The sequence below is a fragment of the Mirounga leonina genome, unplaced genomic scaffold (assembly GCF_011800145.1).
Source record: "Mirounga leonina isolate KUSES-001 unplaced genomic scaffold, KU_Mleo_1.0 Mir_507, whole genome shotgun sequence".
NCBI classification, from domain to species: domain Eukaryota; kingdom Metazoa; phylum Chordata; class Mammalia; order Carnivora; family Phocidae; genus Mirounga; species Mirounga leonina.
In genome coordinates, this window is record NW_023270789.1 from 94,406 (window position 1) to 113,511 (window position 19,106).

The window sequence follows — 19,106 nt, forward strand, 5'->3', positions numbered from 1 at the left end:
CATCCTTAATTATTGGAGAAAATGGCACAGCAATTAAATGCCATTATTCTTTAAGCTGAATGTTTTCTCCCTCCTCTCAATGTTTTATTACTCTACAAACAGTAAAAAGAATGTAAGCCAAGTGACAGCAGAAAGATCACACACTACAGTTTTAAAGGTCTATTTTTTTCCAGTGTCCAAATTTAATGAAGCAAAGCAAACTTGATCTAAAGGTGCAGTTACTATAGTTTAAATGTGCTCATTAGGATGACAATTTTCTTCGCTGAATCCCTAAAGAAATCTCCTTGGAATCTTTAGGTTACAGAAAAGAAGGTGCTTTATTTAAAGTAAGTTTTATTTAATTCAACGTACATCAGGAAATGTGATTTCATATACAGAATAATAAAAAGGTTTTGGCTGAGAATGGTTAAGAATCTTTGACTCTGCCTAAGTTATTTAAACCATGAGCTTTCCAATAAATTGAAATGCTGCATGAGACAGTCTTTAAAATCCTTCCCAATCGCAAAATTTGTTGAATCCAAGCACCAAATGATAGTATTTTTAATTAAGTGTGGAGAAACAAACTCTTGTTTTGCCTGTAATTTCCTAATTTTCCTTACCTTTCTACAATATTGGCCATATTTAAGGGGGAAAAGGGTTTATCTGCCATCTACCCTGTCCAGACTATTTGTAGATCCTAATATGAAAACACCATGTTTAATTTGTGACATCTATGTCTAGTTGCAGAAATACTGTTAAAACCCAAATTCAACCGTGAAGCTCTACTGAAAGAAAAGGAAGCAAAAGAAAAGAAGTATGGAGAATTAGGCATTCTAAACATTTTATACAAATGAAAACACAATTTAAAACTTTTTGTTATTTATCCTTTTTCATACCACCTCATATATGTTTCTGACAGTTTTATGTAAATTTAAAAATATTTCTCCCATTTTTCTGCTAAGTTCTAATAATCTGTATCAAGTAGAACATGCCAGATGTTTCACAAAGTTAACTGAACTTAGCATTCACTGTTGCTGCAGAAACAAAATAACACCTGTCAGGCTCCCGTATATAGCTGAATTTAAAAGGTTGGTATGAAATCAACTGGGCAGAAATGAATAGCTCAAATTAAGATCAAGTGCCATCTTCCAGTCACTAAGAAATTCAAGAGTATAATGGATGAAACTCCTATCACCCAATAATGGAGGAAACCTTTCAAGAGGATGTCAAACATCCTCCTAACAGAGCTCCGTAGGCAAACTGGCTGTGAACAGTTTTTGCCTTAGTGTTTTAAATGATGACACTTGAATTCCCAGTTTCTTTTATGAGCAAGTCATTAGTCCTCAAATGACTTATTTATTATAAATATTGCCCAAAAAGTACAATACTTTGGTGGATTAATAGGTTTTCCCCAAATCTTTATCCTATGCCCTAATCAGTTGGAGACACACCTCTGGGATGAAACACTTGATGCTCTAGGGAGAACTAACTAGAGAACTCCCTCATGGACTGGGAGAAAACATCTATAAATCTAAAAATGAAAACAAAGCAAAGAAAGAAGGAGGTGGGAGACAGAAAAAGAGGTAAGAGAAAAGAGTTCTAGGGCCAGGTATAAGATTAAATGTTTTTTAATAGGGTAAAAGTCAATTAAAAATGTCTTCTTGCCTAAAAATTCTGTGATTTTGATAATTAACAGAAGACCAATAGATAATGTTACAAGGAGGACTGTGAAAAGCCAGTTGAGTGTGAATCACGTTTACTGAAATCAGACACAAGAAAAGGTGCAGCAAAAATGGGCTCAATGATTAGTTCTCTCAAGTGTAGGATATTAACCTTCACCTAAACAGAAATCATGTGAAGCTTGAGGCCAGCTAACTACAATCAGAAAGGCACCATGTAGCCATTTTGTATACCTGGACCCGAAGTGGCAAATAATCTTCACAGAGATCATCCCACAGCTCCTGGAGGTCTGAAAGCTCCAAGGGATAACTCACAGGTGTCTTGTAAAGGGGTTTCAAAGGCCGGTTAAGGAAACCGGAACTAAGTCCATCTGTCATGCTATGGCCAGGCCTGGCTCCAGGTGGGCTGGATTTCACTGGAATAGGAAGCTTGCTCCCTCGGGGACTCTGGATAGGCTTATAATCAAGACCTTTAATCATGTTAAGAGCTAGCTCCAGCTTGTGGTTACACATAGGCTGTGGAGCCTGTTCATCTGAACAACAGTCACACTTTGCAAGTTCCTTTGCACTTCTCTCTGTTTCCTCATCCTTTTGTTGTGGAGGACTAGCCTGGACACTTGCATCCAAAGATTCCACAGAGGATCCTGGTGTCCCTTCCTCCATGCTTTCTCCATCTGGGGGTACCTTTGTACTTGGTAAATCCGGTGGCCCAACCTCAGACAATGCTGGTTCTTCAGTGCAAATGCTGGTGGACCACCTAGAAGAAGGACCACACGAGATACTTCTGGCCACCTTTCGAGGCACCTTACAAATGGCTTCATAGTCGGAATCAGCGACCCGCAAGGCTGCACAACCACGGCATCTCCTGGGTCGGTTTCCAGGACCCTCCGAAGCATGGCAGCTGTGTAGCTCCTGAATCTGATCCTCGTTTTCTACCCAACACTCAAACCCTGAATAGGCAAAGTCTTCCTGGAGCAGTGCAGAGTATCTTACATCGGGTAAGCCGGAAATGTCAACCGTCCCATTCCCCGCCTTGGTTTCCGTGCCAGAGTCATCGTTATTCTTACGATACATGCTAGCAATGCAGAACTTGAGGCGGTCCTTCTCCAGCAGCAGCTTTTGCAAACGCTCAATAGAAAGAGCTTCGATCCGGGCAATAACGGTGTCGAATCTATAGATACGATCAAGCATGAAAGCACACTTGCTGCAAGCAAATTCGGCTTTGCCATCGCGGGCGACATCCTTGCCCAGGACGTGCGAAAGCAGAACCTGGAGGTTGAGCTTAGATGCCGTGTGGAAGATCCAGCGCCGCTGGTTTCCACACAGCTCCCGGGCACAGATCCTGCAAATCTCCTTCATCTTCTCTCCTAGCGATTGCCGAGCAACCCTGAGGCGGCTGCTGCTTGGTGTTCAATCACTGGCGCTTGGCTGCGCTCCGTCTCCCGCCTCGGTGGCCTCCGGCCGGCATGGCACAGTCCGGTGGGGTCCCCGCTCTGCAGGGGCGCACCTCCGCCACCCGCGCGCTGGCTCTGGGTACCAGAGTGGGCAGCCCCGCCCCTCGGGAAGGGGGCGGGCGTAGAAACGCCTTAGGGGGATGCTGAGCGACGGCAGCGCAGGCCACGCTCGAAACCTGCCATGTCCCCTCCAGCTGTCTCTCCCGCCCGCCGCCGCGTCCCCAACGTCCTCCCTCCTAGCAGGCTGGGTTCGCGGTACACTAGCCGCAGCCTGCTGCTGACGCAAAGACTCGGAGATCTAGGATCAGATTTCAAGATGGCGCCAGCGGCTCGGCGCCTGCGGCCAGCGGCGGGTTCCTCTGGGAGCTGTAGTCCGGGAGGCCGCTCCCCGCCCTGCGCATGCGCGGTGGCGGGTGCGCCCCCTCGCCCCAAATCGGGTCGCAGCTCCTCGCGGTGGAACCGAGACGTGGCTCCCTGTGGGTACCGATGGACAGCAGGACGCGCGCTGGCCACTACCAGGCTGCTTTCATCTGCTAAGATTTCACCCAACGAGCGCACCAGTTCCCTCGTGGATCCTCCCTCCCGCCCTAACGGGATGACCCGAGGATCTGCGTGGGGAGGAGAAAGTTGAATCCCCTCCCCCTCTCCACGGCTAGTGCCACGTACTCTGGATGGAACAGCCTGGCAGCGCCACTAGGTACCGCTGCGCGCCGCCTCCCTCCCGCCTGCAGCCCCACCTCTTCCCCCTACCCAGTCGGGTGCCGGGATTAAAAGGCCCTGGGGCTGCAGCGGCGGGCGGGGAAACAGGGTTGATAAACCAGAGGTGGTAGTTAGGGCGGATTTTAGGAGAGGACATTCAGCCTCTCCCTCGACAAGTGGGAGTATCTAGAGAAGAGGACAAGTGTTTCTCTTCCTCGCAGTTCCGGGGGTGGGCGGTGGATTTAGCACCGCTGGACGATTTGCCTTTTTTTAGAAAAGAAATCAAAAGAGGACACAAAGCAGTCACCTGAGAAAGAGTCCGGCAAATACCACGTGAGCGCAGCTGGTTAACCAAGATTTTTAAAATAAGAGAAAATGGGCTTTTTCAAGAATGTAGACACCTGAGAGTAGATTACCATCACCAAATTCTCTTTCAGGTTCAGGGGTACTGCAGTCCCTATTTTGGGGGTGGGGAGGGTACACAAACTTTAGAACAAAAGACAGCTTCTTTGAGCAAGAGTACAGAGTGCCAGGGAGTACTGAGGTCTGCAGAATTAGGGCTGGACATTTCACTGACTTCAGTTAGTACCCTGTCTTATTCAACAACATACAGTTGTCACCCCATCCTTGAGTATAGAACTTAGAATGCACACGAACTGGGGGGACGCTGGAGCTCTGAGTAGGAGGAATCCAGGTGTCAACTTCCATTTATAATAGAGAATTCCCTTCTTGGCTGGAGAGGCATGCAGACACCAGACAGGAAGGAAAAGAGCCCCCGCAATCACCTGGAGTCCCCCAGAGCAGGACATTCCCAGTTACAAAAATGCTAAATTTCACTGGCTGGCCTTTGGGAGAGGTTAAGGCCAGCAACAGTCTTAAGTATTTCTGAACGTCATCTCTAAGACAGAGCCCATACTCCTAAGCAGGAAGACATTAAAATGCCTTCAATAAGAACTCAGAATAAACCACCAAACTTCCTATGGAGAATTAGATGATTTAGAAGTGTTTTAACAGTGCTTGGCTCATTGGATAATAGCTTATACTGTTATTTCAATATTATAATGGGAATATTTTAAGATAATTTTAAAACTTTGTGGGGCTCTGCACACTTAAGATTGTATTTGTTCTCTTATTTAATCACCAAAACAAAATCTTAGTAGCTCCCTCTTGAGAGAAGAACAGTCCTTTGTATCTTTGGGTTTGGGAGGTTACAGAACTTTGCCTATGTTCCTTCACCTAAATATGCATGTTCTGGCCCTAAAACCAAGAATGTAAAATAGACTTCCAAGTAAAACTCACTACAGCTGCATTTTTGCCTGCCTCTAGGTATATGAACTTCAAAGTCAAAAGAAAGTAAACAATAATCTTTGAAATCTGTAGTGATCTACAGAGAGGCAAAGAGTTTCTGGACTCACCTACCAACAGACAGCCTGTCAGGACTATACACTGCTGTACCCTGTCTGATGTTGTAATTCTAAAGAGCTGAAAGAACTCAGAAGGTCCATAGAAGTGCAAATTAAGACATTAATCAAGTCCTCATCCTCAATTGTCAATGCAAGCCGCATTTTCTTACCGGGGAAAAGGCTAATGAAATAAAGTAATTAATGAAACAAAGTGTTTTTCAGAAGCAAATTAAATAATACTTTGTAGTATTCTCTATTCCTTAATAAGATTTTGCATCTGATTAATAGTTTCTAAACTTTAATGACAGTATATAGGTAGCTTGGTGTAGAAGTGCAAATGAGTACACAGGGAGAAAAAGTAGTTTATCATTGAAGAATAGGTTCGCTAGATATAAGTAAAGATCAACATACAGAGAGAGCTATACATATCTAGGCTTCCAACAACAGATAGGAATAAATCACTCAACAATCAAAGAAAATTTGGAGATAGCACTCTATTCACTCCTAGAAAATATATTTTAAAAACATTATTTTGAAGTGGATAGTAAACTATTACAGTACTAGAATTGGTCCTAATATGATTATTTGGTATTACAGAATTTCATCCCAACTAAATTTCATCCCATCTAAAAGATCACTGGTGTATAGATAACAAAACCTGAACATAAAAATGAAAAAATAAAACTTACAGGGGTGCCTGGATGGCTCAGTCGGTTAAGTATCTGACTGGCTCAGGTCATGATCTCAGGGTCCTGAGATAGAGCTGCACTGGGTTCCCTGCTCAGCGGGGAGTCTGCTCCCCCCCCTCCCTCTGCCCCTTCCCCTGCTCTTGCACACAATCTCTCCCTAAAATAAATGAATAAAACTTAAAAAAAAAAAAAAAACCTTAGAAAAATCAGGTGATAATAAATTCAGAACTTCATGGTCCTTATCAATATCACCTTGGTTAATATTTTGTATTTAGTTAATACTGGCTACCTATGGGGAGGGAAATAAAACTGGGGGTTGAATAGGAACATTTACTTTTTTTATATATATACTATGTGTCATTTGAATTTTTGGAAATAAATGTCTATTCATGCATTTTAAATTTTTTTTTAAATTAGAAAATATTCAATAGTAAAAACTAAGACTTGTGCCAATTTAACATACTAATATCAGAGTCTCATTTTAGGTTTAAGTGTTACCACTTAAACCTAAAATGAGAATTCTTTAATACATATGATAACTACATGTATTATATATGTGGACAACTTATATAAACAAAGATTCAAAGGGGATATACAAGTTATTAAATAGTGATTATGTCTGGAGAGTTGAATTATGGATACTTGTTTTCTTCTTCCTTCATTTGTATTCTATAATTTTCTATATTAAGCATGAATTGCTTTTGTGGTAAAACAAAAAATTGTTATTAAGAAATAGGTAAGATAAACACTTTTTTTTTAAGGTTTCTTTTTTTTTTAAGATTTTATTTATTTATTTGACAGAGAGAGACACAGTGAGAGAGGGAACACAAGCAGGGGGAGTGGGAGAGGGAGAAGCAGGCTTCCCGCTGAGCAGGGAGCCCGATGCGGGACTCGATCCCAGGACCCTGGGATCATGACCTGAGCCAAAGGCAGACGCTTAACGACTGAGCCACCCAGGCGCTCCAAGATAAACACATTTTGATATATTTATACAATATTAGTTGGCAATAAAAAAAATCTGATACCCACAACATGAATGAATCTCATAAAGCATGTTAAGTGAAACAAGCCGTATACAAGGCAGTACATTCTGTGTGATTCCTTTTAAGTCTAACAACAAGAAAAATTGAATCCACAGTGATAGAAGTGCAGAAAGTGGTTATGAGGGATGACATAGGGTAAGAACTGGTTGCAGAGGAGCACAAAGGAATTTTCTGGGGTGATGAAAATGTTCTATATATTGTTTTCAGTGATGGTTACATGGATGTGTACAATTCTCCAAGTTCACTGAACTGAATGCTTAAATCTGTAGATTTTATGTATGTTAGAATAGTTCAATAAAAAAAGAAATAAATATAAAATATTACCCATAAACTTTTAATCTGAGAGATTTTTTTTGTTGTTAGGAAGTAACCCCCACTTTATCGTAAGAATAGCTTTGAAAATTGGGAAGATAAAATATGGCCTAGAAAAAATTCTAAAAAAGGCCCAACTGCAAATTCAAAACTCTATAGATACTATCCATAGGAGCTCTGAAAAACATTTTATATGCATATGCACACCACACATACATGATTAAAGCAAGGCATGCTGATAAGGTAAGACTTGGGGCTTCTGAGATGATTTAGAATAGGATAATTACTTCTAACACTTATCAAATTTACATTTTAAGGGAAAATTGGACTGAGAACAGGTTTCATAGTATGATAAGCTGTTATGAATTAAATTGTTAATTTTATATATCAGCAGTTCGACCTCAAAATGTATTGATAAATGCATTCACAGCACTTATTAGCTATATGTACTAGTTAAATCATTTACATCTGGCCTTTAATTTCCTAGTCTACAAAGTAAACATGTTGAATTTAAACAGTAGTTTTCAACCTTTGGCAGGCATCAGAATCCCCTGGAGGGCTTGATAAAACAGATTGCGGGAACCTACCTCCTAGAGTTTCTGATTCATTTCGCCTGGGGTGGAGCCCAAGAATTTGCATTCCTAACAAATTCCTGGATCTTGCTGATGCTGCTGTCTGGGAATCACACTTTGAAAACCACTGAATTAGAGCTATTCTAAACTGTATTTAGAAAAATCTCAGTCAAAAGATTAGAAGTTCTGCAGAGTAATAGAAAAACCCATCAATGAAGAACTACTTACCGATTGTTGAATTTAGAGAACTATATTCTCATTTGAATCGAAATTCCTAAGTAGTATTATGGTAAAGATCTTTTGCACTATCTCTATTTTGACCTCTAGATTTTGGGGCCTGGGAAGTATCTCATAGAACCATAGCCACTTTTGTAACCACTATGTTGTAGTGCTTCTAAGACCTAATTCTGGGGTGGGAAGACATTTCCAAGTGAATTAGAGAGACGGAAAATCCCCATGTCCCAAACAGTTGTGTTAGGTTTCACTGCCCTAGTTATGACATTGGAAATAGCTGTTCTAATTACTAAAAACTATGCCAAAAAAAAAAAAAAAGTGATTTTGGCAGAGAAGCTAAAGCAGATGAGGAAATACAAGAATATCAAAGTAAAGCCAGTTAGGCTTTATGGAAACACAAGCATGTACATGACTCCCCTGTGATGGTTGGAAATATTTAAGAAGCCAGAAGCAATCATGCTTTGCATTAATTAATAACACAGCATTTTGAAAGACTTGTTTTAAAACCAAGAGATTACCAGTTCAACTACAGATTGCAATATGGTCATCAGCAGAATCCATCTTAAAATAGTAAAGAGTTTTTCAAGTAATTAAATACCTATAGCTAAAATAAAAATAAAAAAATAAAGTAAAAAAAATAAATACCTATAGCTGTTTAAGTGAATTTTCTTTATTTTTTATTTTATTTATTTATTTTTTAAGATTTTATTTATTTATTTGAGAGAGAGAGAATGAGAGAGAGCACATGAGAGGGGTTAGGGTCAGAGGGAGAAGCAGACTCCCTGCCGAGCAGGGAACCCGATGCAGGACTCGATCCCGGGACTCCAGGATCATGACCTGAGCCGAAGCAGTCGCTTAACCAACTGAGCCACCCAGGCGCCCATTTTTTTATTTTTTTAAAGATTTATTTCAGAGAGAGAGGGAGACAAGCAGCCTCCCCACTGAACAGGGAATCCCATGCTGGGCTCCATCCCAGGACCTGAGATCATGACCTGAGCTGAAATCCAGAGTCTGAAGCTCAACCGACTGAGCCACCCAGGCGCCCCAAGTGAATTTTAAAGTACACATTAAGTAAGCCAACCAATGAGCAAGAATTTGCACAAACTCAGTATGTCTTTTCTCTGTCTTTAGTGAGCTTTCAGTTTAGTTGAAGGGGAGAAAATGTGCATGCCAAAATTAGTACAACTGACTGGCAAATGAAATGGTACTGACTAATTCAATATGAGTGCAGAAAAAACTGAAATTAGTGTGGGCTGAAATAGTTGAGGGGGGCGAGAGTGGCACTTGAGATGGGTCTTAGGATGTTGGAAACAAAGAAAGGGACTCCAGAAAAAGAAAAGGGCATCATCAATTGTCTTAGAAGTGGGTTGGATACATTGCTAGCCTGTATAAAGGGAGATGTTGGGGATTTTGAGGGGCATCAAAAAAACCAGGATGGCCTAGCTCATCCTACTTTATACAACTTATCCTCCATAATTGTACATTCAGAGAACCCTTACGAAGAGCCAACTGTAAGCCAGACACTCTGCTATGGTGTTGTGGAAGCTCTGGCAACTAGAGTTTAATGTTCGGCAAAGGCAAAAGAATTTGGACTTAATGTTATGGACTTGAACAAAGAATGGCATGGTGAAAACTTCATCTTAGGAAGGTTAGCCAGACAACAGGATGGACTGGAATTTCAGGGAGAGATTTGGGGACGGTTATAGGAAGACCTGCTAAAAAGCCATTGCAGTTATTCATATGTGAGGTAATAATAATAAAAAAAAAAGTCTGTGGGAATGCAAAAGCTGGTGCAGCCACTCTGGCAAACAGTATGGAGATTCCTCAAAAAGTTGAAAATAGAGCTACCCAACACCCAGCAATTGCACTATTGGGTATTTACCCCAAAGATACAAATGTAATGATTTGAAAGGGCGCCTGCACCCCAATGTTCATAGCAGCAATGTCCACAATAGCCAAATTGTGGAAAGAGCCCAGATGTCCATCGACAGATGAATGGATAAACAAAACGAGATATATATATATGTATGTATATATACACACACACACACACAACGGAATTATTTTGCAGCCATCAAAAAATGAACTGTTGCCATTTGCACGACATGCATGGAACTAGTGGGTATTATGCTAAGTGAAATAAGTCAATCAGAGAAAGACAATTATCATATGATCTCACTGATATGTGGAACTTACGAAACAAAGCAGAGGATTATAGGGGAAGAGAGGAAAAAATGAAACAAGATGAAACCAGAAAGGGAGACAAACCATAAGAGACTCTTAATCTTAGGAAACAAACTGAGGGTTACTGGAGGGGTGGGGGGGGAGGGATGGGGTAACTGGGTGATGGACACTGGGGAGGGTATGTGTTGTAATGAGCACTGGGTATTACATAAGACTGATGAATCACAGACCTGTACCCTTGAATATGTAAATTAATTGAATTTAAGTAAAAAACAGTCTGATGTAGAAATGGAAAGAAAGTGGTACATATGAGAATCATTTTGAGGGAATGAAGATCAGGACTTGATGACACATACATAGAGAGGATGAAGGAAAAAATGATTAAAAATGAAGATTAGGTTTTGGTCTCAAAGACTGGCAGAAAACATGGTCTAAATGAACAGAAATGTGAGAGTTGAGTCCATTTGCAAAAAGATAATGAAAAATTTGATTAGGAACATGCTGAGTTTAGGTGACTGAGAAAACTAAGCGGGGGGGGGGGGGGGGACTAAGTGGTGCTCTTCTGCAATCAAAGCCCAGGTAAGATGGGGACAGAGTTTCAAGAATGAGAGGGACAGTTAACATTGTCAAAGCTAGGGAGAGATTAGTAGGAGAGATAAGGTCAAGCATATCATTTGCTGTAACTGTAACTTGTAAACTTGTGACTTGCAAACTTCAGAGTTGTTACCTTTAGCTCCTCAGAATCCTTCCCTATCAAGTTAAACATTAAATTTGGGATTCTTTTTCTGAACATCTCTAGCATGTTCAGAAATGTTGCTTCACATTTTCACTACATTTTCTATTTCTAGTTCTTGAAACCTAAAACCTGAACCATGTCACTAGGTTTAGAAGCTTACCCCTCTAATCATCCTCCATACTATTTCCAGAACATTCATAGTAAAGATCCATCATTGTCCACTATAGGATGAAGTCCAAAACCCTTGGCTTGGCATTTCAATATCTCTACAGAAAGATCCTAATCTACTTTTCAGCAGCATCTCATACTCCTTCCCTAATCATATGGTGTGGTGACAGGACATAAACTGCTTTATTATCTGTATGCCCCGCCTCCCTCTTTTCTAATCTGATGGTCAGGCTCTTAGCATTATCTTAATTTGGGAATTTTTGCAGAGCAAAGAGCAGAGGCTGCAGTCAAATGCATTTCCTGACTTCAATAAAATTCTAAACCACGTGAGAAGATTAAGCCAGGTGTCCCAGTGGGGAAGAGGAGAAAGAGGTCTTTGAGGTCAACAGAAAAGGAGGGGGTGAGATTTCACTCAGATCAGAAAGAGACTGGTGGGGGGGTGGGGCGCACCTGGGTGGCTCAGTCATTAAGCGTCTGCCTTCGGCTCAGGTCATGATCCCAGGGTCCTGGGATTGAGTCCCGCCTCGGGCTCCCTGCTTAGTGGGAAGCGTGCTTCTCCTTCTCCCACTCCCCCTGCTTGTGTTCCCTCTCTCACTGTGTCTCTCTCTGTCAAATCAATAAATAAAATCTTAAAAAAAAAAGGAAGAAAGAGACCGGGGATCAGAGAGTAACAAGGATCCACCTCCATTCCATATTAGTGCCCCAGAGAAGCAGTAGGACCTGAGGGGGAAAGGCAATGGGTGACTTGGAGAGGCTGGACTCTATATCAAGGGGTTCTGGCTCCATAAAACACTAACATAACAAGCTGTTAGAGTTGGGAGAACCATGCTTTTTGGGGAGGGGGTACTTCAGGGGTGGACCAACGGTAAGAGTAATCCCTTGATTCTCTTCACTTTCACGGTAACTGAGAAAGTAGGGAGCAATGCATGTACCAAATGGATGAACTTGAACTTCCTGCTAGCCTGATTAGGATAGAGACTCAGGGTAACATTCAATCGATTTAAAGAAAGTAAAGAAACATGGTATTTCCCACTTAACTGAATTTGTTTTGTTTTGTTTTTAAAGATTTTATTTATTTGACAGAGACACAGTGAGAGGGAACACAAGCAGAGGGAGTGGGAGAGGGAGAGGGAGAAGCAGGCCTCCCGCGGAGCAGGGAGCCCAATGCAGGGCTTGATCCAGGACCCTGGGATCATGACCTGAGCCGAAGGCAGACGCTTAATGACTGAGCCACCCAGGCGCCCCTTAACTGAATTTGTGAACAAAGAGTCATACCCACTGCGAACCTTCTGAAGGTGTTCACGAGGCTCAGTCCTAGACCCTTTCACCTCCTTATTTTTATTTTCTTTCAATATCATCTTATCCCTTCCCATCTTTATACCAGTAACTTTCTATTTATATCTTTATCCCAGAATTTCCTCTGAGTTCAAATCTGAAATAGCCAACTACCTATTTGTATCTGCATATGATATGTCAGAGACATCTCAAAATTACCATCTTCCCCTTACCTATAATACCCCAACACTCGTTCCTCCTAACTCTCTATTAGGGGTCAGCAAACTATGAACTGTGGGCTAAATTTGCCCCCCACCTATTTTTTTAAATAAAGTTTTATTGGAACATACATGCCAACTCATTTATGTATTGTGTATGGCTATTTTTGTGCTACAATGGCAGAAACCTTATAACCTCCAAGGTCTAAATTATTTACCATTTGGCCTTTTACAGAAAAAGTTGGCTAATTCCTGCTCTTTGTTTTCTTCAAAGTACTTATTACAATTTGCAATTAGCTATTTGTTTGATTACTTGGTTATTTATCTATCTCCCTTATTAGATACAAGCTCCTTAAGGGGAAGGGCTCTTGCCTTTCTTCTTTTAAGTATTTTTAAAATATTTATTATTGAAATATAGTTGACATGTAATATTATATTAGTTCCAAGTGTATAACATAGTGATTCAACAATTCTATACATTATTCAATGTTCACAATAAGTATAGTCACCATCTGTCACCATACAATTGTCCCTATGCCATACTTTTCATCTCTGTGACTTACTTATTTTATAACTGGAAATTTGTACTTCATAATCCCCTTCACCTATTTTGCCATCCCCTCACCTCCCTTATTTGGCAACCACCAGTTTATTCTCTGTATTTATGAGTCTGTTTCTGTTTTTTTGTTTTGTTTTTGAGATTCCACATATATATATGAAATCGTATGGTATTTGTCTTTCTCTGTCTGACCTATTTCATGTATATAAAATGCTCTAGGTCTATCCATGTTGTTGTATGACAAGATTTCACTCTTATTATGGCTGAGTAATATTCCATTGTATATATATATACTGCATTCTCTTTATCCATTCATCTATTCATGGACACATGAGTGGCTTCCATATCTGGGCTAGTGTAAATAATGCTACCCTAAACAAAGAGGTGATTTATCTTTTTGAATTAGTGTTTTTGTTTTCTTTGGGTAAATACCAAGTAATGGAATTACTGGGTCGTATGGTAATTCTAGTTTTAATTTTTCAAGGAATCTCCATACTGTTTTCCATGGTGGCTGCACCAGCTTGCATTCCTACCAACAGTGCACAAGGGTTCCTTTATCTCCACATTCTTGCTCACCAACCCTTGTTATTTCTTGTGTTTTTGATTTTAGACATTCTGACAAGTGTGAGGTGATATCTGACTGTGGTTTTGATTTGCATTTCCCTGATGATCAGTGATATAGAGCATCTTTTCATGTGTCTGTTGGCCATCTGTCTGTCTTCTTTGGAAAAATCTCTATTCAGGTCTTCTGTCCATTTTTTAATTGGATTATTTTGGGGTTTTGGTGTTGAGTTGTATAAGATCCTCATATATTTTAGATATTAACTCCTTATTAAATATATTATTTGCAAATATCTTCTCCCATTCAGTAGGTTGACGTTTTATTTTGTTGGTGGTTTCTTTTGTTGTGCAAAAGTTTATTTTGGTATACTCCCAATAGTTTAATTTTGCTTTTGTGTCTCCTTGCCTAAGGAGACATATCTAGGAAAATGTTTCTAAGACCGATGTCAAAGAGATAACTGCCTATGTTTTCTTCTAGGATTTTTATGGTTTCAGGTCTCACATGTAAGTCTTTAATCCATTTTGTGTTTATTTTTGTGTATGGTGTAATAAAGTGGTTCAGTTTCATTCTTTTGCATGTAGCGGTCCAGTTTTCCAAGCATCATTTAGTGAAGAGACTATCTTATCCCCATAGTATATTCTTGCCTACTTTGTCATAGATTATCTGGACTCTCTGTTCTGTTCCAATAACCTAGGTGTCTATTTTTGTGCCAGTACCATACTGTTTTGATCACTCCACCTTTGTAACATATCTTGAAATCTGGAATTGTGATACTTCCAGCTTTGTTTTTTCTTTTTCAAGTCCGCTTTGGCTGTTCAGGGTCTTTTGTGATTCCATACAAATTTTAGGATTATTTGTTCTAGTTCTGTGAAAAAAACGTTGTTGGTATTTGATAGACACTGCATTGGGCGCCTGGGTGGCTCAGTTGGTTAAGTGACTGCCTTCGGCTCAGGTCATGATCCTGGAGTCCCGGGATCGAGTCCCGCATCGGGCTCCCTGCTCAGCAGGGAGTCTGCTTCTCTCTCTGACCCTCCTCCCTCTCATGCTCTCTGTCTCTCATTCTCTGTCTCAAATAAATAAACAAAATCTTTAAAAAAAATGTTTAAAAAAAAAAAGACACTGCATTAAATGTGTAGATTGCTTTGGGTAGTATGGATATCTTAACAATATTGGTTCTTCCAATCCATGAGCATGGAATATCTTTTCATTTGTGTCATCTTCAATATCCTTCATCAATGTCTTATAGTTCTTGGAATACAGGCACCTCCTTGGTTAAATTTATTTCTTGGTATTTTATTACTTTGGGTGCAATTATAAATAGGATTGTTTTCTTAACTTCTCTTTCTGCTACTTCATTATTAGTGTATAGAAATGCAACCGATTTCTGTATATTAATTTTTTATCCTGTGACTTTGCTTAATTCAGTATCAGTTCTAATACTACTTTGTTGAGAGTTTTTATCATGAATGGATGTACTTTGTCAAATGTTTTTTCTCTATTAAGATGATCATATGGTTTTTAATCCTTTTTCTTGTTAATGAGATGTATCACATTGATTGATTTGCAAATATTAAACTACTCTTGCATCCTAGAATAAATCCCATTTGATGGTGGTGAATGATTTTTTAATGTATTGTTGGATTCAGGGTGCTAATATTTTGTCAAGGATTTCTGCATCTATGTTCATTAGAGATATTGGCCTATATAGTTTTCCTTTTTTTGTAGTGTTTTTATCTGGTTTTGGTATCAGGGTAATGCTGGCCTCACAGAATGAATGGAAGCTTTCCTTCCTTTTTTATTTTTTGAGGTAGTTTGAGGATAGGTATTAACTCTTCTTTAGTGTTCAGTAGAGTTCACCTGTGAAGCCGTCTGGTCCTGTACTTTTGTTTGTTGGGAGGTTTTTTTGTTTTTGTTTTTTTATTGCTGATTCAATTTCATTGCTAGTAATTAGTCTGTTCAAATTTTCTATTTCTTCCTGATTCAGTTTTTGAAGGTTATATGTTTCTAGGAATTTATCCATTTCTTATAGGTTGTCCAATTTGTTGGCATAAATTTTTTGTAATATTTTCTTGTAATCCTTTGTATTTCTGTGGTATCAGTTGTTACTTCTCTTCTTCTTTTCTGATTTTATTTGAGTCCACTGTGTCTCTCTTCCTCTCCCTCCCCTAACTCGTGCTCTTGCCCTCTGTCTCCTCTTTTTCTTTTTCTTTTTTTTTTTTTTATAAGTCTGTCTAACTGTTTATCAATTTTGTGTACCTTTTCAGAGAACCAGCTCCTGGTTTCATCGATCTGTTCTATTGTTTCTTTTGAGGTACTTTGGACAGTATGTTTCTAGATATCAATAAATAATCATTGAATGACTAAATGAATAAATCAATGCCTTTCCTTTTCATCTTTTATTAAAATCCTACTCATTTCTTACAGATCAGAATCTTCACTGCCTACCCCAGCTCATGACCTTTTGTTCTTTCTCTACTGTTTTATATTTTGTTTCCATCAGCGGCTTCCTTACCTTCCAATTAGACTATCATCTCTAGAAGGCAGAGACTAAACCTTATGCATCTTTGTGTTCTTTTTTTCCTTCATGTTACAGTACTTTGTGCATTGGAAATGCTCAATAAATACTTTTCATGAAGCCGTAATGAAATCCCTTATTTTTCCACCTCCTTTGCTGCTCTAAAGGGTCAGGACTACAATTGCCTTAGATGATAAGGGCTTTTTCTGAGACATGTTACCAATGAAGGTTTTATCTGGGAGACAGTGAGGTTGAATGGGGATTTATAAATGAGTCTCCACTTCAACATTCATCAGCTTTAAGAAGAGGATACTGAAAAGCTGCTTTGAAAAAGATCTCCTTATATGAAGTTGGCTGGAGCTGCCCCGGCTACTAATCTCTGCAAGGTTTTCAGTCTCTGCCTGGAGCATTTGGAGTGTGTTCTTGCCTTAACCTCCACGTCAGAGCTCTCCATGGTAACGCTGGAATGTTTGCTATTTTAAGAAATACGCCTCACTGCATGCAGTGTTGTTTACATTAGGTTCCAAACAAGGCATAAATGCAATAGTTTGAGTGTTTGCTGATCAGTGTGAGTGGGAATGTCCTGATTGCTTAATGGATGTCTCATCCTAATTCTGTTGTCTTGTTTCATTTTTTAAGGCAACCATAGTGAAATTACATGTTAATAAATATTATACTTAGGGAAAACTGGACAATAGAAAAATGAAATAAAACAAGAATTCTTCCAGACTTTCCTTTGCAAGTAAGTACATCATTTCCCCTTGTGTTCACACCCTCTAGGTCTGGTTTCATTTAAAAGGCTCTTTGAAATGAAGCTTCTACTCTCCTGTAGAAGGGAATAATATCAATAACTGGAACTATCACTAGCTTTTCAGAGTACAGGTCTTTCATCTGCAACTTTGTGAATATACTCACGAAGGAAGAGAAAAATGCTTTGTAAAACTTCACTTTTATTAGATTTTCTTTTTACTCAAAGATGTGGACATGTTGCTTCAGCATGGCAGCTATATCAGAAAGCTCCTGAGTGCTCTGATCACAACCACATGCTCTCCATCTGAATGGACATGGGGGATTGGAAGCAAACATGGAGTGATGTCGATCGGTGGCATGTCAAGTTTATGGCTTTCCTTGTTGCTGTTCTATGGAGTTAATTATATGATAGAAGGTCATAAGTATTGCGTAAGTATGGCTAAAATGAATGTACAATATTTTGGTGGAATGGAAAAGGAAGACAGCTTGAGGGATAGTAAAATCAATTAAATCAAATAATCTTGATCAAAACTGTCTCTTATTTGAGGGATGGAAGGCTCTGAAGTGAAACTTCCTATGCTCAGAGATTATACCCAGTCCAGACTTTCAGACTGAGATCACATGAGAAGTACTGATCTATGGGAAATGGGATAAGAGGAGTGTTTTCACTTGAACTACTCAAACCTAGACGAGTAAGGTCTGTGAACTCTCCTTCTTCTAAAGCCCAACTGTGGTATTCTCTCAGCTGTGAGGGGTCAGGGGAGGTGGAGGAAGTGAGTCAGTCTCCAGAACTCTAGGGATGGCTTTGCTGGAGATGAGGGAATTCTCAAGTCTCTGCAGAGCAGGCCCAGAGCTTAGAAAATGAACCTGTGCCTTCCACATTGTGGGGGTGTGGCTTCTGTGGTTAGAGATGTCATGGCAGACAAAGGTTGAGGATACAGTGGGAGTAAGATGCTGCTACTGTTGGCAGACAAGGATGACGCCCACAGCAAAGACTTCAAATGTCACAGAGAGCAAGAGCTGTCACACATTACTGTAGACAGAGGGGGGAGACAAAGTACTTTATAATTGGTTTTATAATGTTCTCTGCCCCTATCCAATTCAAGAATGGACTAGATGAAGCAGTTAATGGCTGTGTCAAACCATGATTTGCTATCTCATGAGATGACATCAATTATCTGCTCAGTCAATCCTCGGTCTAAACAACCCCCAGGATTGCCTTTCTAAAATGCAAATCATATGCTTTTATTCCCCCTTGCTTAACTTTTTTTTTTTTTTAAAGATTTTATTTATTTGGAGAGAGAGAATGAGAGACAGAGAGCATGAGAGGGGGGAGGGTCAGAGGGAGAAGCAGACTCCCCGCCGAGCAGGGAGCCCGATGCGGGACTCGATCCTGGGACTCCAGGATCATGACCTGAGCCGAAGGCAGTCGCTTAACCAACTGAGCCACCCAGGCGCCCCTAACTTTTTTTTTTTAATTCTCTCTTTCTTATAACATGAAGTCCTTACCTTGACACTTATGGGATGTCCCAGTTATGTATTCTATCATTCTCTAACACTTAACATATATTTGGTAACACCAATTTCTCCCAATTCCTTAACTATGTTCCATATCACTTTATATACTGTTCCTGCCTATAATACACTTCTATTTTCTGCCTAGGGTACTCAGCCTTTAAGGCCCAGGTCAAGAGTAACTTCCAGGTGAGGCTTCTTTGACTTTCAAAGGTAGAGTTAATCCCTGTCATCTGTGGGTTCCTTTCACACATATTTCTATCTCTTCATTTATTATCCTGTATTTTAGTTCTTTGTTTACATGCCAATCTCTTATTGGACTATAAACCCTTTGGAAGCTAAAACTCCCAGACCTGTCGTTCTTACTGAGCAACTATACCATCTCCTAAAGTGCATTTTCCAAATTCATGGGGTGTTTCTTGTTTTTATTGTCATCACAATGATGACTGGAGCAATGGGTGCTACATAACTAGCAATGGGCAGGGCAAAGCATTGTTCCAAATTCTGAGTGACATCTATCTATCTATCTATCTATCTATCTATCTATCTATCTATCTATC

General features: G+C 39.9%; 1 protein-coding gene across 16 annotated transcripts in view; it reads right to left on the reverse strand.

Moving 5' to 3' along the window:
* PDE4DIP (phosphodiesterase 4D interacting protein) overlaps positions 1 to 19,106 on the reverse strand; it is a 206,436-nt gene that overhangs the window by 75,973 nt on the left and 111,357 nt on the right. For 7 of the 16 annotated variants that reach the window (XM_034990155.1, XM_034990156.1, XM_034990151.1 and 4 more), the window contains exon 1: positions 1,893 to 3,381. The exons of 6 other annotated variants lie outside the window; for them this stretch is intronic. In XM_034990155.1, the coding sequence (XP_034846046.1) occupies positions 1,893 to 3,017 (1,125 nt within the window). In that variant the 5' untranslated portion in view covers positions 3,018 to 3,381. Of the gene's footprint in view, positions 1 to 1,892; positions 3,383 to 19,106 lie in introns of those variants that run through there. 3 more of the 16 variants (XM_034990153.1, XM_034990152.1, XM_034990159.1) reach the window with 3 other exon arrangements.